At 42.0% G+C, this 27,126-nt stretch overlaps 1 protein-coding gene across 5 annotated transcripts in view; it reads left to right on the forward strand.

Moving 5' to 3' along the window:
• Positions 1 to 1,665: 1,665 nt before the first annotated feature.
• UGGT1 (UDP-glucose glycoprotein glucosyltransferase 1) overlaps positions 1,666 to 27,126 on the forward strand; it is a 133,458-nt gene continuing 107,997 nt past the window's right edge. For 4 of the 5 annotated variants that reach the window (XR_005024612.2, XR_005024611.2, XM_036884354.2 and 1 more), the window contains exons 1-2: positions 1,671 to 2,218; positions 15,308 to 15,443. Coding sequence is in view for 2 of the 5 variants with exons in the window: in XM_036884354.2 (XP_036740249.2) it covers positions 2,161 to 2,218; positions 15,308 to 15,443 (194 nt within the window). In the remaining 3 variants the exon portion in view is untranslated. Of the gene's footprint in view, positions 2,219 to 15,307; positions 15,444 to 27,126 lie in introns of all 5 variants that reach the window. The other variant, XR_005024613.2, reaches the window with a different exon arrangement.

Genomic DNA, 27,126 nt, shown 5'->3' on the forward strand with positions numbered 1-27,126 from the left:
CATGATGTAAACTATGGACGTTAGTCAACAATAATGTATTGATATTATTTCCACAATATTGAGTTTTGAGAGTTCTTTATATGTTTTAGACACGAGTCCTTTGTCAGATATGTGGTTTGGAAATTATTCCAATTGAAAGTTATTCCAAATATTCCATTGTATGGATGCACCTCTAATGTGCCACACTCATTCAAGATGTTAATAACATGGGAAATTCTGTATTAGATGCTGGGTGCTGGTGGGGGAATGTGTATATGAAACTGCATGTAGTATTTGCTCAATTCTGTAAAATTAAAACTGTACTAAAAATGAAGCCTATTAATTATTTTAAAACCTGTCTTATTTTTCATTATAAAACAGAGTAGGTTATCTCATGTATTCCTGCCATCTGTAATGTTTCTGATTTCTTCCTTTTAAATATACTTTATCTTTTAGAGCAATTTTAGATTCCCAGCTAAACTGAGTGGAAAGTACAGCGTTCCCATATGCCCCTGTCCCCACACTTGAACAGCTTTCCCCTCTATCACTATCCACAGTAGCGCATTTGTCTGGTAAACCTACAAGGGCATGTCCTTATCACCTCATGTCCACCGCTTACATTACGTTTCACTACTGGTGGTGTAACTTTTTAGGTTTGACATATGCGTAACTACTTGCATACAGCACTAGAATGTCACACAGAATCAGTTCACTGTCCTGAAAGTCCTTGGTGCTCCATCTATTTATTTGTCCCTCTTTATGCCTAACCCAGTGGAGATCTTCGTGGAACTGGAATAGTTCTGTGTCTTGATTTTGGTGGTGGTTACACAAATCTATACATGTGACAAAATGACAGAACTATACACACACTTTCTACCAATGTCAGTTTTCTGGTTTTGATACTGTACTACAGTTACTTGAGGTGTTACTACTGGGAGACCCAGTGGAGGGTACATGGGGCCTCACTGTACTATCTTTGCAATTTCTTGTGATTCTGTGATTATTTCAAAATAAAAAGTTTAAAAGATTAGAAAAATCTAATAGTTTTCAAATATAATAGCACTGAACTGAGAAAGGTGTAGAAAAAAGAAATCCAAGTTCCGTGGAAGCTCTCCATTATCACTTCAATTTGGACAGCTAAGCAAACATTCGTACTGTTCATGTATCACAGAGCAGAAGACCAAGTACTAACACAAATGCTCTTTCAAGAAATGAATTTTAAAATGCTCATTTCCAGTCCTTAAAATTATTTCCACTCCTTTTGCTCCAGCGGCAACGGGAAGCTCAGCAGTCAGCCCGGTAAGAGCTTGAGCACCGCACAGACACACGAGCCTTGGACGAACCGATTCCAGTCCCCGCGGTGACTCACAGGGGTGGGCCGGCTGTGCCAGGTAATCCAGTCACTCAAGACTTGACACTTGTTACGTGCTTGTAAGAGTGTTTTTGGTTTTTAGTTCACTTAACAATTAAAAGTATAGCCTTCAAAGGGTATTTATTTCTGAGCGGGCAGAACGGTCTGCCCAGTGGCACAGAGACTTACACGTGCCGCCCGCCTCGCCCCACACGCGAGGATTCCGAGGGCAGAGGAAGATCTGCAGACTGTCGCTCCTGCCAGTGTAAGTCGTCCTCGAGAATTTAAAAAGTCTTCCTTTCCCCACGATCCCTGGAAGGGACGCTATCAAAGTTTACGGTTTAAGATAAAAGCGTTAGATGCTCGGAACCATGGAGCGTTTTGTCCTTCCTTGTGCAGCAGTGCTTTTACTAGAGGGGCTCAAGGAGGGGCTCTGAAGCGCCCCAGAGTCCCAGGCGGGCAGAGGCTGCAGATCTGCCCGGCCTCACCCTCTGGAGGCTCTCGGGTATCAGCGGTCAGCCGGGGCTGCCGCCCGACCCCGCGGCGGCGAGGACACCGGCGGGGACTTCCCAGAGAAAGATGGCAGCCGCGCGACGCTCTCCCGCCGCGGCTGCGACTCTGTGGCCGGAAGTCCTCCCGCCCTAGCGGGTCGGAAGCGGAAGGAAAGGGCGGTCGGCAGGGGGGCTCTGGCGCTGCGCGGCCGGCTTGGGAGCGGAGCCGCGGGAAGGGCGCGTGTCGACCGCTCACTGGCGCAGCAGCAGCCGCCGCCGCCGCCGCCGCCCCGCCCCGGCGTTGTCGCAGGCACAGTCGCGGACGAAGCGCGGCCCGCCATGGGCAGGAAAGGGGACGCGGGCGGCGCGAATGCCGTGGCGGCGCGGCCGGTGACAGGTACCCCCGGGCGGCGTGGGGAGGGCTCGTGGGCGCCGAGAGGGGCCGGGCAGGAGGCGACCCCGTGCCCCGGTCACCTTGAGCGTCCGTCCTTACCAGCCTCAGGTTCCTCTCCCGTGCCCGGCCATGCCCCACTTGCGAGTGCCGCGACTTGTCCGTCAGTGCTCGTCTGGGCGAGGGACCGTCTGTGCGGGGGGCCTGGGGGCTGCCCTGGACTTTCGCGGACGCGCGCGAGACCCATGTGGCTCAGGGCTGCAGGACGGGGGGGACGTGCCCTGCCTTAAATTCTGACCAAGCCTGACCCTAAGTAGGTTGAGAACGTGCAGTTTGCAGGACTCTCATTGGAGAACGACTTGATCTTTTTATAGGTTTCTGTTTCTCCTGAAATTCGGGGGGTGCACAACGGTTGCGGTTTTCATTTAATACCAGGATCTGTTGGCTGCAAATTGGATGATCTGGTTTCACTTTCAGTGTGAGACCTGCCAGCAGAGTAAGATTTGCGTACCTCGCCCATAAATTCTGGATGTGAACTTGTTCTGTTCCTTGGTCAGAAACTCTACATTATTTTACATTTCTTGCTAAATATGAGAACTAGCATATTTTGTTCATTTTGAGTGCTGGGGTCTTACGCCTTACTGTGCTACTATATTTTGGAAACCACCGTGCACCGGCCTGCCAGTTTTAGTGTGATATTTGAAGACATTTTAAATAGCTTTTAAACGACACCACAAAGTTTGGGATGATTGTAGCCCTTCCAATTGGCTTACTTTTAATAAATTTAGCTGAAACTCATTTTTATTAAAGGAAATAAATATTGCTTTGTACAGCAGCGTGGCACCTTTACAACACATGCTTAGCTTGAGGGGAATAGAACTCTTGTAGAAAATCCTGTTAGACTTCTGCAGTTACTTGTGATCATATTCACATCAGATGTGTAGGAACTACTTTTATCAGAAATTAGATCTGTGTGGTTCACGACAAATTTTTTTGCTAATAGGTGTAAGTGTATACTAAGTTTAATTATATGAGAAGTAAATTTATTTCTCTAAAGGGTACTTCCTGTTATTTTTACTCGCTATAGCTGTTGTCATGTGTGTTGAAACTCAGATGGCTTGCAGGGTGCAAGTTACTTTTAAAGTTTGTTAGCTCCGATAAAAAAATATGATTAGGCAAAAAATGTTTGTTAGCTCTGATCTTCAGTTTAGAAATAGAAAAAAAAAGTTGGTGATGACTTAGAATTTTATGCCTGTCCTGTTTTCCAGTCGTGAAAAAAGCATTTGCCATAATGTAATTTTAATTAATATTTCTAATATCTTACTGAAGTTCAGTGACTTAAACTAAGGAAACGGGGCCCGAGGCTGGATCTTACAGATGATACATTTGGGCCTAGAGTGTGTTAAAGTGTGCTTTTAATTTATATTCCATACCACAAGCATTATGGGTAGGATCACGCAATGCCACATTGCAGATTCTGACAGCTATTTCTCTGACTATTCATCTCTGTAAGCAACATTTAAGGGCCACTAGGGTCAGACTGATAGGAGATCTTGTCAAATGAAGGCATCCTCAGTTAAAAGGCCACTTCAGTGAGGTTCTTCAGCTTCTCTGGACAACCTTTTCCTCTGGCATTACCTGTGGCGTCAAGGATGTGTTGGCAGGATGGGAAGGCTCCTCCTTAATGTACAGCTTTCCCCCCTCTCCCATCTCTAATGGTGCCGAACCTTGCCCCAGAACTCTTGTGTATTGTTAAAACTCTTTGTCTATTGCAAGAGGCACTGTGGGGAGTCAGGGCACACAGTTTTCTGATGTCTCAGGCGTCTTTCCTCTCCGTGCCCCACTTCCTTTATTCCCGTTGCTTTTATCCGTCCCTTCAGTGAAGCATTACTCGTTTATTTTATTTTGGGTGCTCTCTATGTTCCAGGCATTATGTGAGGCATGTGGCTGTGACAAAATTCCCTGCTCTGAGGAGCTCACATTCAGTCCCTAAAGCCGGCCTAAATATGGATCTGTGAGGCTGATGAGTTGGTCGGCTTGGGTCCCAGCTTCAGGCCCAGAGTTTCAAGTGAAACTGTCCCTCTCTCAGCTACCTGTGTCCCAAGGAATCCGCCCCTAGAAAAGTCCTTCTCAAAAGAAAGCCCTCTGCTCACTTGGGGTCTGCAGAGTCTGAGGCCCTAACCCCTTGTACAGCCAGAGCACCTGGGGAGGTAGCCTGACTTTGTAGGACTTTAAAAAAGGCAGATGTGGGTTCCAAGCATTGCTGTTCATTAGTCAGGCAAGTTAGTCAGCTTCTCTGAGCTTCCATTTTCTTCTTGTTAGAGCAGGAGTGACAGTGTTTCATCATTATGCAGCGTGTTCACAGACAGTATATATACTGTCTGCCAGGCATGTGCCACTTGCTGTGTGAACAGAGTAGACATGCTGCCCTCCAGGACCTGCTGAATCCTGCCTGGGTTGTGCGGCGGGCTGGATAACGGCAGGTCTGCACGGCGCCTCATACAGTGCTTTGCCCAGAGTGACTGCTCAGTAAATGCTGAGGGTCCCTCAGGGAGCTTTTTTCCTCCCAGCCCCCGGGCCACTCCGTGCATGCAGTCAGCCTGGGTTGCTTTGCAGTGCTTTAAAATTTCTCATCTGTAATCACCCTTTTGGGGGGCTGGGCCCCTTCAGGAAAAATTGTAAACACTGCAGCATAATACTGCTTGAACATAGGTCATATTCTCTGTCTCTGCGATAGAAACTTAGTGCCTTTTGGGGAGGACTCTTTCTCCCAGCCAGAGGATATGTTTCCAAGTATTTTTGAGGTTCTGTGATAATGTTGGTGTATTATTCTGTGATTTAGAAGGTAGTGTCTTTTCCTTAGGGAAACATTTTACTGGCACAATGCATGCTGGTGTAGTACTTGGCCCTTTAGGAAGTGATTTTCATAGCGCCTGCCTTTTCATTCCCACAGTGACCCCGTGAGGCAGATACTGTTACTCCTCTTTGAGAATCAGGGAGAGTCGGGGTCAGAGAAATTACTAGGTGACTTCTGGTTAAATTGCTAGTGAGTAGCAGCCTCAGAAATTGCTCTCAGGTCCCTGATGAAAGGTTTTCTCAGCCCGCGAACTATGGTTTGTGCTGCCAGGCAGAGTGGTGTGTGGGGCTGCGGCCCGTGGACCTGTAGGGCGCGGTGTCTGAGAGAGTTCCTGAGTGCTTGGAAGTTGAATAGAGAAGTTTGGGTCTTTGCTTACTCCTTCGCAAGAAATGTCGGCAACTTCTGCTACATTCCTGTAGCGACGCCCCCTACTCTCCCCCCAACAAAAGCGGCTTTCATTGTCAGAGGTCTAGTTTGGTAAGCCCAAGTCTTCACAAATGTTAATATATATATTTTTAGTGCCTTTCTGGGGCAAAGTTTTTTCTTAAATTTATGTATAGTTGATATACAGTATTGGTTTCAGGTATACAACATAGTGATTCAACAGTTATAGACATTATTTGATATTACATTTTTTTCCAGGTGACTTTGTTTTCAGTGGAATGTAGGGGGTGGGGTGGGGTGGGAAGTGTTACCGTGGGCCATGCGCCGGCAGGGAAAGGGCCACCCTAATCTTCCTGGGGTAGTTTTTCCTGGAGCTCTTGCTCCGGCTGCCAGCAGCCTTTTCAGGGCCTTATTTGTAAACATACTAATGTTTTGTTCCCGAAGAAGCTGGCAGTGCCTGAACTTAAAATTCTTTTGAAGGCAACTTTCCTATTTGGTATAGATTTTTTGTTTTTTGACCATTGTTCTTTGGAGATACTGTGTGTTAAATGAAGCAGGATATTGACACAAATAATGCTTTTTGTAAAAAGATGATACTGTTCTTCATGTAATTGTAGGTTAATGATACCAAAATAAAAATAAAAAAAAAGATGATACTAACCGGTACCCCAATATGAACTGTCCCCCTGCCATAAATTTCATAACCAGTAGTGAGAAACTGGGGAGAGCCTTGCTAGACACAAATATTCAGAAGCACGAGTGTGGTGTAGTATTTCCCACATACGCATGTCCCCTTTCGGTTCCCCTTCAAATGGGTGGAACCTGGATGCTACTTAATGTAGCCCAGGGGGGACGTCTGGATAGGGTTCTGTTAGGCTGACTCCAGGATGAAAAATCAGAGCCAAGTAGTCTGCAGCTGGAGACCTTTTTCTGAAATAACCTGGACCCTGTGAGATCTTGGTGTGCTTGGCGAGGCTGCTGCTGGGATTCAGGAGGCCTGCCTTCTATGGCCGTGCCGATTTACTAGGACCCCAGCATCCTTACATATATGATAGAAGGGGACCTACTGGTTCTCAGATTTCCTCATGTCAAACCTATATTTGAGTGTACATTCGAGACCCAGTGTCTTAGCTTCCTAGGGCTGCTGTAACAAAATGTCACAAACTGGGTGGCTTAGAACAACACAGTTTATTGTCTTAAAGCCTCAGAAGCCAGGAGTTCTAAATCAAGGTGTCCCTGGACTGTGTGCTCTCTGAAACTTATAGGGAGGATCTTTTTTTTTTTTTTTTTTTTTTTTTTTTTAGATAATTATTTTTTATTGAAGGGTAGTTGACACACAGTATTACATTACATTAGTTTCAGGTGTACAACACAGTGATTCAACATTTATATACATGATAATTCTAAGTACCAGCTATCACCATACCAAGTTGTTACAATATTTTGACTATATTCCTTATGCTATACATTACATCCCGGTTGCTTATTTATTTTACAATTGGAAGTGTGTACTTTTTCTTGGTTGTTGTTGTTAGGGCATCTCTCATATTTATTGATCAAATGGTTGTTAACCACAATAAAATTCTGTATAGGGGAGTCAATGCTCAATGCACAATCATTAATCCACCCCAAGCCTAATTTTCGTCAGTCTCCAATCTTCTGAAGCATAACGAACAAGTTCTTACATGGAGAACAAATTCTTACATAGTGAATAAGTTACTTGGTGAACAGTACAAGGGCAGTCATCACAGAAACTTTTGGTTTTGCTCATGCATTATGAACTATAAACAGTCAGTTCAAATATGAATACACATTTGATTTTTATACTTGATTTATATGTGGATACCACATTTCTCTCTTTATTATTTTTAATAAGATGCTGAAGTGGTAGGTAGATACAACATAAAGGTAGAAAACATAGTTTAGTGTTGTAAGAGAGCAAATGTAGATGATCAGGTGTGTGCCTGTAGACTATGTGTTAATCCAAGCTAGACAAGGGCAATAAAACATCCACATATGCAGAAGATTTCTCTCAGAACAGGGGGGGTGAGGTTCTAAGCCTCACCTCTGTTGATCCCCGATTTCTCACCTGATGGCCCCCCTGTGACTGTGCCTGTCTTAGGTTGTTCCTCCCTTGAGGAATCTTACCCGTCTCTGGCTAACCAGTCATCTTCCGGGGCCATACAGGGAAATGTGAAGTTGGTAAGTGAGAGAGAAGCCTTATTGTTTGAAAAGGTTAGCTTTTTATTTCTTTGCATATTTATGCCCTGTGGCTTCTATGCCCAGCATTTGTCTTGAGGTATCTTTACCACTTGGAGGAGTTATGATACTCGGTAAATTTGATATGAGGCACGAATTCTATTTAAGAATTCGTTGTAATTAGGAAGGAAGAAGAAAAGCTATAGAAGTAGCAGGCGGGAGAAAACATGGGAAGATTGATTATTTCTTTGACATATCTTCTTGTAGAGTAACTTCAGCATGTATAGATTTTAAGCTACTACTTAAATTGCGCACACACATTAACATAATAGGAGTATAGTTACATAACCAAAGCATACCTGTAATTACCAGCCATCTCCAGTGAAACCAAGAAAACCAGTTAGGCACCCTAGGCATTTGTGAAAACTTATCAATGATATGATGGTTATTATCTAACTGAATTTGAGTAGTTTGAGAAAAATCAGACAAATTAAAACAACCCATTCCTGGGCACTGTTCCCATCCCATATGTTCTTTTAACAGTAAATAGTCTGTAGTTGTAAGATTTTGGAGCGCTACAATTTGCACTTCTCCTAATTCTTGGTTGAGTTCCAACAGTATAGATCCAGTCAAATTTGTTGTTTTACTGTATGCACAGGCCAGCTTAGATATCTCCTTCATTCCCATGGCAAGTCCAGGAGCTGGTGGGATGAGTGCATCTACACCTGTAGCAGTGCGTGGATCTTTGTTGGGGTTTTTTGATGATCATCTTCTGGCATGAGTCTTCCCGAGAGTGCTGATGTTGGAAGTTCTCTTTCATATCGTTTCTTAGTTCATTTTCGGGGTAGCCAAATTAGGCTTTGATCCTCTGTATAAACACAAACAGACCCTTTGCCTACACTTTTATATGTCCTTTATATCATTGTGTAGAACTCATTAGAGGTCACCACATAGGAACTGCATTTTTTTTTTTTTAATCATTAATCTACACTTACATGACGAATACTTTGTTTACTAGGCTCTCCCCTATACCAGGTCCCCCCTATATACTTCTTTACAGTCACTGTCCATCAGCGTAGCAACCTGTTGTAGAATCACTACTTGTCTTCTCTGTGTTGTACAGCCCTCCCCTTTCTCCCACCCTGCTATGGATGCTAATCTTAATACCCCCCTACTTCTCCCCCCCTTATCCCTCCCTACCCACCCATCCTCCCCAGTCCCTTTCCCTTTGGTACCTGTTAGTCCATTCTTGAGTTCTGTGATTCTGCTGCTGTTTTGTTCCTTCAGTTTTTCCTTTGTTCTTATATTCCACAGATGAGTGAAATCATTTGGTATTTCTCTTTCTCTGCTTGGCTTGTTTCACTGAGCAAAATACCCTCCAGCTCCATCCATGTTGCTGCAAATGGTTGGATTTGCCCTTTTCTTATGGCTGAGTAGTATTCCATTGTGTATATGTACCACATCTTCTTTATCCATTCATCTATCGATGGACATTTAGGTTGCTTCCAATTCTTGGCTATTGTAAATAGTGCTGCGATAAACATAGGGGTGCACTGATCTTTCTCATACTTGATTGCTGCATTCTTAGGGTAAATTCCTAGGAGTGCAATTCCTGGGTCAAATGGTAAGTCTGTTTTGAGCATTTTGATGTACCTCCATACTGCTTTCCACAATGGTTGAACAAGTTTACATTCCCACCAGCAGTGTAGGAGGGTTCCCCTTTCTCCACAGCCTCGCCAACATTTGTTGTTGTTTGTCTTTTGGATGGCAGCCATCCTTACTGGTGTGAGGTGATACCTCATTGTAGTTTTAATTTGCATTTCTCTGATAATTAGCGATGTGGAGCATCTTTTCATGTGTCTGTTGGCCATCTGTATTTCTTTTTTGGAGAACCGTCTGTTCAGTTCCTTTGCCCATTTTTTAATTGGGTTATTTGTTTTTTGTTTGTTGAGGCGTGTGAGCTCTTTATATATTCTGGACGTCAAGCCTTTATCGGATGTGTCATTTTCAAAGATATTCTCCCATACTGTAGGGTTTCTTTTTGTTCTATTGATGGTGTCTTTTGCTGTACAGAAGCTTTTCAGCTTAATATAGTCCCACTTGTTCATTTTTGCTGTTGTTTTCCTTGCCCGGGGAGATATGTTCAAGAAGAGGTCACTCATGTTTATGTCTAAGAGGTTTGTGCCTATGTTTTCTTCCAAGAGTTTAATGGTTTCATGACTTACATTCAGGTCTTTGATCCATTTTGAGTTTACTTTTGTATATGGGGTTAGACGATGGTCCAGTTTCATTCTCCTACATGTAGCTGTCCAGTTTTGCCAGCACCATCTGTTGAAGAGACTGTCATTTCGCCATTGTATGTCCATGGCTCCTTTATCAAATATTAATTGACCATATATGTCTGAGTTAATGTCTGGATTCTCTAGTCTGTTCCATTGGTCTGTGGCTCTGTTCTTGTGCCAGTACCAAATTGTCTTGATTACTATGGCTTTATAATAGAGCTTGAAGTTGGGGAGTGAGATCCCCCCTACTTTATTCTTCTTTCTCAGGATTGCTTTGGCTATTCAGGGTCTTTGGTGGTTCCATATGAATTTTTGAATTATTTGATCCAGTTCATTGAAGAATGTTGCTGGTAGTTTCATAGGGATTGCATCAAATCTGTATATTGCTTTGGGCAGGATGGCCATTTTGACGATATTAATTCTTCCTAGCCATGGGCATGGGATGCGTTTCCATCTGTTAGTGTCCCCTTTAATTTCTTTTAAGAGTGACTTGTAGTTTTCAGAATATAAGTCTTTCACTTCTTTGGTTAGGTTTATTCCTAGGTATTTTATTTTTTTTGATGCAATTGTGAATGGAGTTGTTTTCCTGATTTCTCTTTCTGTTGGTTCATTGTTGGTATATAGGAAAGCCACAGATTTCTGTGTGTTGATTTTGTATCCTGCAACTTTGCTGTATTCCGATATCAGTTCTAGTAGTTCTGGGGTGGAGTCTTTAGGGTTTTTTATGTACAGTATCATGTCATCTGCAAAGAGTGACAGTTTGACTTCTTCTTTGCCAATCTGGATTCCTTGTATTTTTTTGTTTTGTCTGATTGCCGTGGCTAGGACCTCTAGTACAATGTTAAATAACAGTGGGGAGAGTGGGCATCCCTGTCTAGTTCCCGATCTCAGCGGAAATGCTTTCAGCTTCTCGCTATTCAATATAATGTTGGCTGTGGGTTTTTCATAGATGGCCTTTATTATGTTGAGGTACTTGCCCTCTATTCCCATTTTGCTGAGAGTTTTTATCATGAATGGATGTTGAACTTTGTCAAATGCTTTTTCAGCATCTATGGAGATGATCATGTGGTTTTTGTCTTTTTTTGTTGTTGTTGATGTGGTGGATGATGTTGATGGACTTTCGAATGTTGTGCCATCCTTGCATCCCTGGGATGAATCCCACTTGGTCATGGTGTACGATGGTTTTGATGTATTTTTGAATTCGGTTTGCTAAAATTTTGTTGAGTATTTTTGCGTCTACGTTCATCAGGGATATTGGTCTATAGTTTTCTTTTTTGGTGGTGTCTTTGCCTGGTTTTGGTATTAGGGTGATGTTAGCTTCATAGAATGAGTTTGGGAGTATCCCCTCCTCTTCTATTTCTTGGAAAACTCTAAGGAGAATGGGTATTATGTCTTCCCTGTATGTCTGATAAAATTCCGAGGTAAATCCATCTGGCCCGGGGGTTTTGTTCTTTGGTAGTTTTTTGATTACCGCTTCAATTTCGTTGCTGGTAATTGGTCTGTTTAGATTTTCTGTTTCTTTTTGGGTCAGTCTTGGAAGGTTGTATTTTTCTAGGAAGTTGTCCATTTCTCCTAGGTTTCCCAGCTTGTTAGCATATAGGTTTTCATAGTAGTCTCTAATAATTCTTTGTATTTCTGCGGGATCTGTTGTGATTTTTCCTTTCTCATTTCTGATACTGTTGATTTGTGTTGACTCTCTTTTCCTCTTAATAAGTCTGGCTAGAGGCTTATCTATTTTGTTTATTTTCTCGAAGAACCAGCTCTTGGTTTCATTGATTTTTGCTATTGTTTTATTCTTCTCAATTTTATTTATTTCTTCTCTGATCTTTATTATGTCCCTCCTTCTGCTGACCTTAGGCCTCATTTGTTCTTCTTTTTCCAATTTTGATAGTTGTGACATTAGACCGTTCATTTGGGATTGCTCTTCCTTTTTTAAATATGCTTGGAGTGCTATATACTTTCCTCTTAAGACTGCTTTTGCTGCGTCCCACAGAAGTTGGGGCTTAGTGTTGTTGTTGTCATTTGTTTCCATATATTGCTGGATCTCCATTTTGATTTGGTCATTGATCCATTGATTATTTAGGAGCGTGTTGTTTAGCCTCCATGTGTTTGTGAGCCTTTTTGCTTTCTTTGAACAGTTTATTTCTAGTTTAATGCCTTTGTGGTCTGAAAAGTTGGTTGGTAGGATTTCAATCTTTTGGAATTTACTGAGGCTCTTTTTGTGTCCTAGTATGTGGTCTATTCTGGAGAATGTTCCATGTGCACTTGAGAAGAACGTGTATCCTGTTGCTTTTGGATGTAGAGTTCTGTAGATGTCTATTAGGTCCATCTGTTCTAGTGTGTTGTTCAGTGCCTCTGTGTCCTTACTTATTTTCTGTCTGGTGGATCTGTCCTTTGGAGTGAGTGGTGTGTTGAAGTCTCCTAGAATGAATGCATTGCATTCTATTTCCTCCTTTAGTTCTGTTAATATTTGTTTCAGGTATGTTGGTGCTCCTGTATTGGGTGCATATATATTTATAATGGTTATATCCTCTTGATGGACTGAGCCCTTTATCATTATGTAATGTCCTTCTTTGTCTTTTGTTACTCTCTTTATTTTGAAGTCTGTTTTGTCTGATACCAGAATTGCAACACCTGCTTTCTTCTCTCTGTTGTTTGCTTGAAATATCTTTTTCCATCCCTTGACTTTAAGTCTGTGCGCGTCTTTGGGTTTGAGGTGAGTCTCTTGTAAGCAGCATATGGATGGATCTTGCTTTTTTATCCATTCTATTACTCTGTGTCTTTTGATTGGTGCATTCAGTCCATTTACATTTAAGGTGATTATTGAAAGGTATGAATTTATTGCCATTGCAGGCTTTAAGTTTGTGGTTACCAAAGGTTTAGGGTTAGCTTCTTTACTGTCTTACTGTCTAACTTAACTCGCTTGTTGAGCTATTATAAACACAATCTGATGATTCTTTATTTCTCTCCCTTCTTATTCCTCCTCCTCCCTTCTTCATATGTTGGGTGTTTTGTTGTGTGCTCTTTTTAGGAGTGCTCCCATCTAGAGCAGTCCCTGTAGGATGCCCTGTAGAGGTGGTTTGTGGGAGGCAAATTCCCTCAACTTTTGCTTGTCTGGGAATTGTTTAATCCCTCCTTCATATTTAAATGATATTCGTGCTGGATACAGTAGTCTTGGTTCGAGGCCCTTCTGTTTCATTGCATTAAGTATATCATGCCATTCTCTTCTGGCCTGTAGGGTTTCTGTTGAGAAGTCTGATGATAGCCTGATGGGTTTTCCTTTGTAGGTAACCTTTTTTTTCTCTCTGGCTGCTTGTAATACTTTGTCCTTGTCTTTGATCTTTGCCATTTTAATTATTATGTGTCTTGGTGTTGCCCTCCTTGGATCCCTTGTCATGGGAGTTCTGTGTACCTCTGTGGTCTGAGAGGCCATTTCTTCCCCTAGTTTGGGGAAATTTTCAGCAATTATTTCTTCAAAGACATTTTCTATCCCCTTTTCTCTCTCTACTTCTTCTGGAATGCCTATGATTCTTATATTATTTCTTTTATATTGATCACTCAGCTCTCTTAAAATTCTTTCATTCCTGGAGATCCTTTTATCTCTCTCTGCATCAGCTTCTCTGCGTTCCTGTTCTCTGTTTTCTAGTCCATTAATGGTCTCTTGCATCTCGTCCATTCTGTTTTGAAGTCCTTCCAGAGCTTGTTTTATTTCTGAATTCTCCTTCCTTAGTTCTTGCATATTTCTCTGCAAGTCCATCAGCATGGTTATGACTTTTGTTTTGAATTCTTTTTCAGGTAGACTGGCTAAATCTATCTCCCCAGATTCCTTCTCAGGGGAAGATGTAGCAGATGCCGAAGCTGTCTGGGTTAGTCTTGTCTGGATCATATTTTTTTGCCTTTTCATGTTGACAGGTGCTATTGACTGTCAGCTGGGAGGGCCAAAATTTTCACTTACTACTGGCCTTTCTTTACTGGGGCAACTGCGACCCCTAGTGGCTTGTGTTGGGTAATTGCGTGTAGAGTGGGTCTTTGTGTCTTGCCCGGCCGGAAGGGAGAAATTTCCCTTTCTGTGGGCGGAATTTGTCTCAGGCTGCTTCTCTGCTTTCGCAGCGCCCGGTGGGGTAATGGATGGGGGGGCTGCTTGACTGTTTGCCTCCGTGAGGGGTCTCAGAGCTGTTGCCCAGGGGGTTAGTGCACCCGGTTTTCCCTGTAATTTCCAGCTGCTGTACTGTGACCTGGGTTTTTTCCGTCAAGCTGTTAAGTCCCTGTCCCTTTAAGACTTTCAAAAAGCCCCCGCTTTTCTTTGTCACAGGGGCATCAGCTTCAGCACCCGCTCAGAGGTCTTACTCCCTGTTCTCCCAGTATCCAGGGCCCCCTGGCCATATACTGTGTCTGCGCTCTGGCCCGGATGGCTGGGGCTGGGTGTTCGGCAGTCCTGGGCTCCGTCTCCCTCCCGCTCTGCCTATTGTTCTCCCGCCGGGAGCTGGGGGGAGGGGTGCTCGGGTCCCGCAGGGCCGGGGCTTGGATCTTACCCCTTTCACCAGTCGCTGGGTTCTCGCTGGTGTAGCTGCAGTCTGGCCCCTGTCCTGCGTCTTCTGGTCTCTCTTTTAGGGCTAGTTGTGTTTGTTGTATTTTCAAAAGTATATATGTTTTTGGGAGGAGATTCCCACTGTCCTACTCACGCCGCCATGTTGGCTCCGCCTCCAGGGAGGATCTTTCTTTGTCTCTTCCAGCTTCTGTAGCCCCAGGTGTTCCATGGCTTTTGGTATGATTCTGAGGTGTGCCTCTGTCTTTACCTGCATTCTCCGTGTCTCTCACCTAGTCTTTCCTCTGCATGCCTGTTTCTGTGCCCAAATTTCCCTTTTTTAATAACACTGGTCTAAGGAATTAGGGCTCTCTGTAATGACCTCATTTCCCTTTGATTACCTCTATGAAGACCTTACTTCCAAATAAGTTCACATTGTGAGGTACTGGGAGTTAGGACTTAAACATCTTCTTGGGGGCACAGTTCAGCCTGTCACACCCATCATATGTGTTGCCATCTGTCAGCTTTATTTACTCTAAGGCTTCCTAAGTGTGATCGTGTGCAACCTGCTGTGACTCCAGCTGACTTCATACAACCCTCAGCAGAGCAGGTGCCCTGGGAAGTGCCACGGAGCCTCTGGAGGGAAGAGTGGGTAGTGACCCACGCACCTTTAGTTAGGTATCACTCACTCAGCAAATATCTACTGAACTTTTTAGATGGCAGGAGCTGTTATATTCAGAAGCATTTCTGTTTTTCTGTAGTATTCGTGTTACTTTGTGTCTCTAAGTATTCAGACTCAGGTTTAAACATTTCTTTGTAGTAAAACTTTTTTTTTTTTTCCTTTATAGGGGTTTGCTGTAAAATGGGACTTCTGTTTGTACTCACTGGACTATGGCTGTTTTCCTCAGTAAAGGCAGATTCAAAAGCCATTACAACCTCTCTTACGACAAAATGGTTTTCCACTCCATTGTTGTTAGAAGCCAGGTAAGAAGACTTATTTTTCCTTTCACATGTTTGAGTAAAAATGTAGGCTCTGCTAGCAAATACTCAGGAGCTTTTTAGGCAGTAAGATTGTCACCATCACACGCATTCAGTGAGATGCTTTCAGAGCGTACCATACTGTGTGCTCATCAGAGGCTTTTAGAACATAGACTCTGACAGTGGGGTAGGACTGTGTGGGCTCGTAAGATTCTTAGGGGCTTTTTTTGACAAATATATTGCAGCAGTTAAAGTATCTTGTTATTTTTCAGGAAAAACATAAACATGATAATAAGGGAAGAGAGTTCTACTTAAAGGAAATTTATCTGGAGATTTTGAGAGATGTTTTAAGGAACAGGAAAGAGCTTGGCGAGGTGTGGGAAAGAGGATGTGCTCCTCCTACGAACTTGAAAGAAGAACCCAAGATGAGAGAGTGCAGGGGGAAGCTGAGGAAATGGCCAGATTTGATCTCTTGTAAGATGCATTTTAATCAAATCAAGATGTTACCTTTAAACAAAAATTGTTAGCAGTTTTCATTAGTGTTTCATAAAACAATGATATGTCTTAAAATTAAGTGTCTTTTTTTTTTTTTTTAGATAATTATTTTTTATTGAAGGGTAGTTGACACACAGTATTACATTACATTAGTTTCAAGTGTACCACACAGTGATAAAACATTTATATACATAATTCTAGGTTCCAGCTATCACCCTACCAAGCTGTTACAATATCTTGACTATATTCCTTATGCTATACATTACATCCCGGTTACTTATTTATTTTACCATTGGAAGTCTGTCCTTTTTTTTTTTTTTTTTTTTGCGAGGGCATCTCTCATATTTATTGATCAAATGGTTGTTAATGACAATAAAATTCTGTATAGGGGAGTCAATGCTCAATGCACAATCATTAATCCACCCCAAGCCTAATTTTCATCAGTCTCCAATCTTCTGAAGCATAACGAACAAGTTCTTACATGGAGAACAAATTCTTACATAATGAATAAGTTACATAGTGAACAGTACAAGGGCAGTCATCACAGAAACTTTCGGTTTTGCTCATGCATTATGAACTCTAAACAGTCAGTTCAAATATGAATACTCATTTGGTTTTTATACTTGATTTATATGTGGACACCACATTTCTCTCTTTATTATTATTATTTTTAATAAAATGCTGAAGTGGTAGGTAGATACAAGATAAAGGTAGAAAACATAGTTTAGTGTTGTAAGGGAGCAAATGTAGATGATCAGGTGTGTGCCTGTAGACTATATGTTAATCCAAGCTAGACAACGGCAATAAAACATCCACGTATGCAGAAGATTTCTCTCAGAACAGGGAGGGTGAGGTTCTAAGCCTCACCTGTGTTGATCCCCAATTTCTCACCTGATGACCCCCCTGCGACTGTGCCTGTCTTAGGTTGTTCCTCCCTTGAGGAATGTTACCCGTCTCTGGCTAACCAGTCATCTTCCGGGGCCATACAGGGAAATGTAAAGTTGGTAAGTGAGAGAGAAGCCTTATTGTTTGAAATGGTTAGCTTTTTATTTCTTTGCATATTTATGCCCTGTGGCTTCTATGCCCAGCATTTGTCTTGAGGTATCTTTACCACTTGGAAGAATTATGATGCTCGGTAAATTTGATATGAGGCACGAATTCTATTTAAGGGTTGTAATTAGGAAGGAAGAAGAAAAGCTATAGAAGTAGCAGGTGGCAGAAAACATGGGAAGATTGATTCTTTCTTTGACACATCTTCTTGTAGAGTAACTTCAGCATGTATAGGTTTTAAGCTACTACGTAAATTGTGCACACACATTAACATAATAGGAGTATAGTTACATAACCAAAGCATATCTGTCATTACCAGCCATCTCCAGTGAAACCAAGAAAACCAGTTAGGCACTTAGGCATTTGTGAAAACTTATCTATGATATGGTGGATATTGTCCAACTGAACTTGAACAGTCTGAGAGAAATCAGACAAATTAAAACAACTCATTCCTGGGGAATGTTCACATCCCTTATGTTCTTTTAACAGTAAATAGTCTGTAGTTGTAAGATTTTGGAGCGCTACAATTTGCACTTCTCCTAATTCTTGGTTGAGTTCCAACAGTATAGATCCAGTCAAATTTGTTGTTTTACTGTATGCACAGGCCAGCTTAGATATCTACTTCCTCATTCCCATGGCAAGTCCAGGAGCTGGTGGGATGAGTGCATCTACAGCTGTAGCAGTGCGTGGATCTGTGTTGGGGTTTTTTGATGATCATCTTCTGGCATGAGTCTTCCCGAGAGTGCTGATGTTGGAAGTTCTCTTTCATATCGTATCTTAGTTCATTTTCGGGGTAGCCAAATTAGGCTTTGATCTTCTGTATAAACGCAAACAGACCCTTTGCCTACACTTTTATATGCCCTTTATACCCTTGTGTAGAAGTCATTGGAGGTTACCACACAGGAACTGCCCTTTTTTTTGTTTTTGGTATCACTAATCTACACTTACATGACGAATATTATGTTTACTAGGCTCTCCCCTATACCAGGTCTCCCCTATAAACCCCTTTACAGATCAGCATAGCAAAATGTTGTAGAATCACTACTTGCCTTCTCTGTGTTGTACAGCCCTCCCTTTTCTCCTACCCCCCCATGCATGCTAATCTTAATACCCCCCTACTTCTCCCCCACCCCTTATCCCTCCCTACCCACCCATCCTCCCCAGCCCTTTCCCTTTGGTACCTGTTAGTCCATTCTTGAGTTCTGTGATTCTGCTGCTGTTTTGTTCCTTCAGTTTTTCCTTTGTTCTTATATTCCACAAATAAGTGAAATCATTTGGTATTTCTCTTTCTCTGCTTGGCTTGTTTCACTGAGCATAATACCCTCCAGCTCCATCCATGTTGCTGCAAATGGTTGGATTTGCCCTTTTCTTATGGCTGAGTAGTATTCCATTGTGTATATGTACCACATCTTCTTTATCCATTCATCTATCGATGGACATTTAGGTTGCTTCCAATTCTTGGCTATTGTAAATAGTGCTGCGATAAACATAGGGGTGCACTGATCTTTCTCATACTTGATTGCTGCATTCTTAGGGTAAATTCCTAGGAGTGCAATTCCTGGGTCAAATGGTAAGTCTGTTTTGAGCATTTTGATGTACCTCCATACTGCTTTCCACAATGGTTGAACTAACTTACATTCCTACCAGCAGTGTAGGAGGGTTCCCCTTTCTCCACAGCCTCGCCAACATTTGTTGTTGTTTGTCTTTTGGATGGCAGCCATCCTTACTGGTGTGAGGTGATACCTCATTGTAGTTTTAATTTGCATTTCTCTGATAATTAGCGATGTAGAGCATCTTTTCATGTGTCTGTTGGCCATCTGTATTTCTTTTTTGGAGAACTGTCTGTTCAGTTCCTCTGCCCATTTTTTAATTGGGTTATTTGTTTTTTGTTTGTTGAGGTGTGTGAGCTCTTTATATATTCTGGACGTCAAGCCTTTATTGGATGTGTCATTTTCAAAGATATTCTCCCATACTGTAGGGCTCCTTTTTGTTCTATTGATGGTGTCTTTTGCTGTACAGAAGCTTTTCAGCTTAATATAGTGCCACTTACTCATTTTTGCTGTTGTTTTCCTTGCCCGGGGAGATATGTTCAAGAAGAGGTCACTCATGTTTATGTCTAAGAGGTTTGTGCCTATGTTTTCTTCCAAGAGTTTAATGGTTTCATGGCTTACATTCAGGTCTTTGATCCTTTTGGAGTTTACTTTTGTATATGGGGTTAGACAATGGTCCAGTTTCATTCTCCTACATGTAGCTGTCCAGTTTTGCCAGCACCACCTGTTGAAGAGACTGTCATTTTGCCATTGTATGTCCATGGCTCCTTTATCAAATATTAATTGACCATATATGTCTGGGTTAATGTCTGGATTGTCTAGTCTGTTCCATTGGTCTGTGGCTCTGCTCTTGTGCCAGTACCAAATTGTCTTGATTACTATGGCTTTATAGTAGAGCTTGAAGTTGGGGAGTGAGATCCCCCCTACTTTATTATTCTTTCTCAGGATTGCTTTGGCTATTCGGGGTCTTTGGTGGTTCCATATGAATTTTTGAATTATTTGTTCCAGTTCATTGAAGAATGTTGCTGGTAGTTTCATAGGGATTGCATCAAATCTGTATATTGCTTTGGGCAGGATGTCCATTTTGACGATATTAATTCTTCCTAGCCACGAGCATGGGATGCGTTTCCATCTGTTAGTGTCCCCTTTAATTTCTCTTAAGAGTGACTTGTAGTTTTCAGAGTATAAGTCTTTCACTTCCTTGGTTAGGTTTATTCCTAGGTATTTTATTTTTTTTGATGCAATTGTGAATGGAGTTGTTTTCCTGATTTCTCTTTCTGCTGGTTCATTGTTAGTGTATAGGAAAGCCACAGATTTCTGTGTGTTGGTTTTGTATCCTGCAACTTTGCTGTATTCCGATATCAGTTCTAGTAGTTCTGGGGTGGAGTCTTTAGGGTTTTTTATGTACAGTATCATGTCATCTGCAAATAGTGACAGTTTAACTTCTTCTTTACCAATCTGGATTCCTTGTATTTCTTTGTTTTGTCTGATTGCCGTGTCTAGAACCTCCAGTACTATGTTAAATAACAGTGGAGAGAGTGGGCATCCCTGTCTAGTTCCCGATCTCAGCGGAAATGCTTTCAGCTTCTCACTGTTCAATATAATGTTGGCTGTGGGTTTATCATAGATGGCCTTTATTATGTTGAGGTACTTGCCCTCTATTCCGATTTTGCTGAGAGTTTTTATCATGAATGGATGTTGAACTTTGTCAAATGCTTTTTCAGCATCTATGGAGATGATCATGTGGTTTTTGTCTTTTTTTGTTGTTGTTGATGTGGTGGATGATGTTGATGGACTTTTGAATGTTGTGCCATCCTTGCATCCCTGGGATGAATCCCACTTGGTCATGGTGTACAATCCTTTTGATGTATTTTTGAATTCGGTTTGCTAATATTTTGTTGAGTATTTTTGCATCTACGTTCATCAGGGATATTGGTCTGTAGTTTTCTTTTTTGGTGGGGTCTTTGCCTGGTTTTGGTATTAGGGTGATGTTAGCTTCATAGAATGAGTTTGGGAGTATCCCCTCCTCCTCTACTTTTTGGAAAACTTTAAGGAGAATGGGTATTATGTCTTCCCTGTATGTCTGATAAAATTCCGAGGTAAATCCATCTGGCCCGGGGGTTTTGTTCTTGGGTAGTTTTTTGATTAGCGCTTCAATTTCGTTGCTGGTAATTGGTCTGTTTAGATTTTCTGTTTCTTCCTGGGTCAATCTTGGAAGATTATATTTTTCTAGGAAGTTGTCCATTTCTCCTAAGTTTCCCAGCTTGTTAGCATATAGGTTTTCATAGTATTCTCTAATAATTCTTTGTATTTCTGTGGGATCCATCGTGATTTTTCCTTTCTCGTTTCTGATACTGTTGATTTGTGTTGACTCTCTTTTCTTCTTAATAAGTCTGGCTAGAGGCTTATCTATTTTGTTTATTTTCTCGAAGAACCAGCTCTTGGTTTCATTGATTTTTGCTATTGTTTTATTCTTCTCAATTTTATTTATTTCTTCTCTGATCTTTATTATGTCCCTCCTTCTGCTGACCTTAGGCCTCATCTGTTCTTCTTTTTCCAATTTCGATAATTGTGACATTAGACCATTCATTTGGGATTGCTCTTCCTTTTTTAAATATGCTTGGATTGCTATATACTTTCCTCTTAAGACTGCTTTTGCTGTGTCCCACAGAAGTTGGGGCTTAGTGTTGTTGTTGTCATTTGTTTCCATATATTGCTGGATCTCCATTTTGATTTGGTCATTGATCCATTGATTATTTAGGAGCGTGTTGTTAAGCCTCCATGTGTTTGTGAGCCTCTTTGCTTTCTTTGTACAGTTTATTTCTAGTTTTATGCCTTTGTGGTCTGAAAATTTGTTTGGTAGGATTTCAATCTTTTGGAATTTTCTGGGGCTCTTTTTGTGGCCTAGTATGTGGTCTATTCTGGAGAATGTTTCATGTGCACTTGAGAAGAATGTATATCCTGTTGCTTTTGGATGTAGAGTTCTATAGATGTCTATTAGGTCCATCTGCTCTACTGTGTTGTTCAGTGCTTCCGTGTCCTTACTTTTTTTCTGCCCAGTGGATCTATCCTTTGGGGTGAGTGGTGTGTTGAAGTCTCCTAGAATGAATGCATTGCAGTCTATATCCCCCTTTAGTTCTGTTAGTATTTGTTTCACATATGCTGGTGCTCCTGTGTTGGGTGCATATATATTTAGAATGGTTATATCCTCTTGTTTGACTGAGCCCTTTATCATTATGTAGTGTCCTTCTTTATCTCTTGTTACTTTCTTTGTTTTGAAGTCTATTTTGTCTGATATTAGTACTGCAACCCCTGCTTTCTTCTCACTGTTGTTTGCTTGAAATATGTTTTTCCATCCCTTGACTTTTAGTCTGTACATATCTTTGGGTTTGAGGTGAGTTTCTTGTAAGCAGCATATAGATGGGTCTTGCTTTTTTATCCATTCTGTTACTCTGTGTCTTTTGATTGGTGCATTCAACCCATTAACATTTAGGGTGACTATTGAAAGATATGTACTTATTGCCATTGCAGGCTTTAAATTCGTGGTTACCAAAGGTTCAAGGTTAGCCTCTTTAGTATCTTACTGCCTAACTTAGCTCGCTTATTGAGCTGTTATATACACTGTCTGGAGATTCTTTTCTTCTCTCCCTTTTTTTGTTACTCCTCCTCGATTCTTCATATGTTGGGTGTTTTCTGCTGTGCTCTTTCTAGGAGTGCTCCCATCTAGAGCAGTCCCTGTAAGATATTCTGTAGAGGTGGTTTGTGGGAAGCAAATTCCCTCAGCTTTTGTTTGTCTGGGAATTGTTTAATCCCACCGTCATATTTGAATGATAGTCGTGCTGGATACAGTATCCTTGGTTCAAGGCCCTTCTGTTTCATTGTATTAAATATATCGTGCCATTCTCTTCTGGCCTGTAGGGTTTCTGTCGAGAAGTCTGATGTTAGCCTGATGGGTTTCCCTTTATAGGTCACCTTTTTCTCTGTAGCTGCCTTTAAAACTCTTTCCTTGTCCTTGATCTTTGCCATTTTAATTATTATGTGTCTTGGTGGTGTCCTTCTTGGATCCTTTCTGTTGGGGGTTCTGTGTATTTCCGTGGTCTGTTCGATTATTTCCTCCCCCAGTTTGGGGAAGTTTTCAGCAATTATTTCTTCTAAGATACTTTCCATCTCTTTTCCTCTCTCTTCTTCTTCTGGGACCCCTATAATATGGATATTGTTCCTTTTGGGTTGGTCACACAGTTCTCTTAACATTGTTTCATTCCTGGAGATCCTTTTGTCTCTCTCTATGTCAGCTTCTATGCGTTCCTGTTCTCTGATTTCAATTCCATCAATGGCCTCTTGCATTCTATCCATTCTGCTTATAAACCCTTCCAGAGTTTGTTTCATTTCTGCGATCTCCTTTCTGGCATCTGTGATCTCTTTCCGGACTTCATCCCATTTTTCTTGCGTATTTCTCTGCATCTCTGTCAGCATGTTTATGATTCTTATTTTGAATTCTTTGTCAGGAAGACTGGTTAGGTCTGTCTCCTTCTCTGGTGTTGTCTCTGTGATCTTTGTCAGCCTGTAGCTTTGCCTTTTCATGGTGATAGGAATAGTCTGCAGAACTGGGACGAGTGACGGCTGGAAGGACTTCCTTTCTTGTTGGTTTGTGGCCCTCCTCTCCTGGGAGAACAGCGGCCTCTAGTGGCTTGTGCTGCGCAGCTGCGCGCAGACAGGGTTTCTGCTTCCTTCCCGGTTGCTATGGAGTTAATCTCCGCTGTTGCTGTGGGCGTGGCCTGGCTCGGGCCTCTGCCCCAAAGTGGTGGAGTCGCGTTGGAGGGGGAGCTGCTGGGAGGCTATTTATCTCCGTAAGGGGCCTCCCTGCTCCCTGCAGCCCAGGGGTTAGGGTGCCCAGAGATCCCCGGATTCCCTACCTCTGGATTAAGTGTCTCGCCCTTCCCCTTTAAGACTTCCAAAAAGCACCCGCCAAAACAAAACAACGACCACCAAAAAAAAAAAAAAATTTTTTTTTAATTAGAAAAAAGGTGGTTGCTCGTTTTTCTTTATTCTCCGGTGCCAGCCTCAGGCCTCTGCTCACCGGTCTTGCTGCCCTGTTTCCCTAGTATTGGGGTCCCTGTCCCTTTAAGACTTCCAAAATGCGCTCGCCAAAACAAAACAGCAAAGAAGCAAAAAGAAAAAAAATGGTCGTGCGCTTTTCTTATGTCCTCTGTCGCCCAGCCTCCAGTGCCCGCTCACTGTTCTTGCTGCCCTGTTTTCCTAGTATCCAGGGCCCTGCACTCTGGCCCGGATGGCTGGGGCTGGGTGTTCAGCAGCCCTGGGCTCCGTCTCCCTCCCGCTCTGCCTGCTCTTCTCCCGCCGGGAGCTGGGGGGAGGGGCGCTCGGCTCCCGCGGGGCCGGGGCTTGTATCTCACCCCCTTCGCGAGGCGCTGGGTTCTCTCAGGTGTGGATGTGGTCTGGATATTGTCCTGTGTCCTCTGGTCTTTATTCTAGGAAGGGTTGTCTTTGTTATATTTTCATAGATATATGTTGTTTTGGGAGGAGATTTCCGCTGCTCTACTCACGCTGCCATCTTCCGCCCCTCTCCAACAGTGTCTTAAAATTGATAAAATATATGATTTTTTGGGTAATTACTTTTTAGGTAGTGTTCATAATGTAAATATAACCAGTTAATACCCATTTTTCAGTCAATTTTTTGTTTATAAAGAGATAGTTTACTATATACTCAAATAATACATAGCTAGGCCCTGCAGAGAATGTTTCTAAAGCATACATCTCAGAATTTGATAGTGCTAGAAATTTTCTCTTGCATTACTTAAGTTGACTTTGGTGTCTGCCTTTATGATATTCAACTTAGCATTTCATCTTCTAACATTTTCCTCTTAGTCCCTAGAAAAAGGGGCGTGTTATGTGGCTTGTGTTACGCATAGTTGCATCTCCTGAGGAGGAGCCTCGTTTGGTTTGCTGAGAGGACTAGTGGGCAGGTCGGACGCATAGGAGCTGGTCTTAACTTGCCGAGCAGACTCCCAGACTTCCTGCCATCCATGCCTCCGTTTCTCTGTGCCTCCCTTTTGTCAGGAATAAAATCGCAAAACAAAGCCAGCAACACCTGGACAAACCCCTGCGTGTGTTTCAGTGATGTTGTAAAAACTAGTTTGCTAAGTGGATCCAGCTCCTCAAATGGCAGAACTTATTAGATTCAGGGTGGTTCTAAAGTGATGGGACCGAAGGCTGTTTGAGGCTGAGCCAGGACCATAATAACTAAACTTGTTTTTTTCCTTTTTGCTAATCTTATTTTGGATGATTCGTCTGGTGTAGATCCAAGTCATTGAGATCCAAGTCCTCACTTTGTGGACAGTTTTGTGCAGTTAACTGTAACAGATGTTTGATGATATTCTGCTTAACATTTTTAACTGAATTACATCCTGTTATTCTCTCACTGATTTCCTGTTTTCTGTACCTTGTTGTAGAAGACTCTTGTGACATACACTTAGGGACTTCTGAGAAAGTATGCTAAGTTGTCAGCCTTTATTGGTCAGTTGTTCTTAGTTCCTTTGATTTCTGAAGTGAGTCTTGTACACGTTTCCTTCATCAACTTCCCCATCGCAGACATCACCCCTTTTCCTGACCTCTTGGCCATTTACTATTTGGGTTCCCTCTTTTAGTCCTCCTCTGAGGCCATTTGCAGAGATTGCCAAGGTGATGGGATAAGTAGGCAACCCAGAGGATCTGTGCTTATGTGGAACCACTCCCTGTTCACCTCCAGAGCCGGTTGAGTCCCCCATTCTTCCCTCCCAGGTCTGCAGCCAGCATTGCTGGGTGGTCGCAGCTCTGTCTATTCGGGTGAGGGCGAAGGGGTAGAATTCTCCACATGTCAAGGAATGTGGGTACCACAGACCTTTTGCCTTCCTTGCATCTAGCTTAGAGGGACTAGAAATACTCCTGTGTGTATTTTTAGACTGGGCCTGATGCTCATGAGGGAGCTGGAGCTTTGTGATTGTCCGTGAAGTGATGTATATGTACCTGAAGTAAATCTCTGAATGTATTTGAGCAGCTATAGTAACAGGAATACTGTGTAAGTACTATTACCAAAATTGAAACCAATCATCATTTATCAAGTGCCAGATGTTAATGCCCACAAATGCAGCCTGACAGAGCTATGAATCAAATAGGAGTTTACATTCCAGATTTCTCATTAACATCTCTATGCCCTTAAGCAAGTTAATAAACTCTTTGAATTATGGTTTTTTATTCTGAAAATGGTTTTCATTTGGGGTGGCTATGAGGACTTAAGGACACAGGTGAATATGTCGAGCTCAGTGCCTGTCATACAGTGACCCCTCCTTAGATGCTTAGCTTCTACTAGTTCTCTGTAGAAGGAGGACCAGTGGGGACCTCCCACAATAACTTTACTGCTACCAGATTTATGCTCCCAGGAGGACATTCAGGTTGTTTCCAGCTTTTTACTTTTGCCGTAGATGAAAAATTTTTATTAAGACATTTCACAACACCTGTTAAGTGGAGAGAATGTGCCCTCCCCTGTCAGCCAGTTTTCACAGTTATCAACTCAAGTTTAACAACCATAACCACCATTACCCTCCTCCCTTCCCCCATTGGAATATTTTAAAACAAATCCCAGAACACCTTAGAATTTCTTCTCTAAAACTATAGATTTTTTTTACTCAGTGGAATAGGTATAAGAAGCCAAAAAACAGTTTAAAACAAAAAGCAAACAGACTTAAGTATACTGTAAACAATGGCAGCATTCCTCTTAATAATATCTCATATTGTTCTTACCTTCCCTGGATTAGTTCAGGGGATCTAGCAATTTTCTTAAGATTGTTTGAAACTTAAACATTGTGAGACTTATTTATGTGGGGGATGCTAAAGAAGGTGTTTCAAGACATTTCCCTGAAATTTGAAAACATATATTTATTTGTATATGGCCTTTACAGGAGGGTCTTAGCTTCAGTGAATCCATGTTATCACCACTGCACCTGATGAGTGTGTGTCCCTCCTCCCTTCTGCCAGCCTGAATTGTGCATGCAGCCTTAATTTATGAATTTAGTGTTTACGAACATATCATAATGATCTGTTTAGGACCTGTTTTTTTTAGCTATCAGGTATTATAAGGTTGTTATGATGCCAATGTCTGTTACTAGAAAGCCTAGAAAAATGCCACAGTCTAGGAAGCACTAATTTAATACATTATAATAATGTATGTTTTCAGAACCCTATTTTTAGAGAAGCTGTGCAATACCAGGAAATGTTTCTTACTTTTCCCATATTTCTGTGTCTAGCTGTGGAGTAGAGTGAGAGTTGTACACCCCAGTGTTGACAAGTAATGGGGAAGCCTTCCTTTGGCTAGGTAAGCTGAGACCCAGATCTGTAGTTTGCTTTAAGGCAGTGAAAGATCGCCACTACATCAGTATTATGTCTGGAGGAGAAAAATAGCCAGTTTACATGAATCATTCAATTAGTACCTGCGTTTTCTCATAGAGATTTCAGACTCTTGAATGAAGGGAAAGTTAGAATGGCCATTACTTTAGGTCAGTAGTGTAAGGTCAAGAAGAAAAACTAAGATGGCATTAAGTCCT

The sequence above is a fragment of the Manis pentadactyla genome, chromosome 8 (assembly GCF_030020395.1).
Source record: "Manis pentadactyla isolate mManPen7 chromosome 8, mManPen7.hap1, whole genome shotgun sequence".
In the NCBI taxonomy this organism is placed as follows: domain Eukaryota; kingdom Metazoa; phylum Chordata; class Mammalia; order Pholidota; family Manidae; genus Manis; species Manis pentadactyla.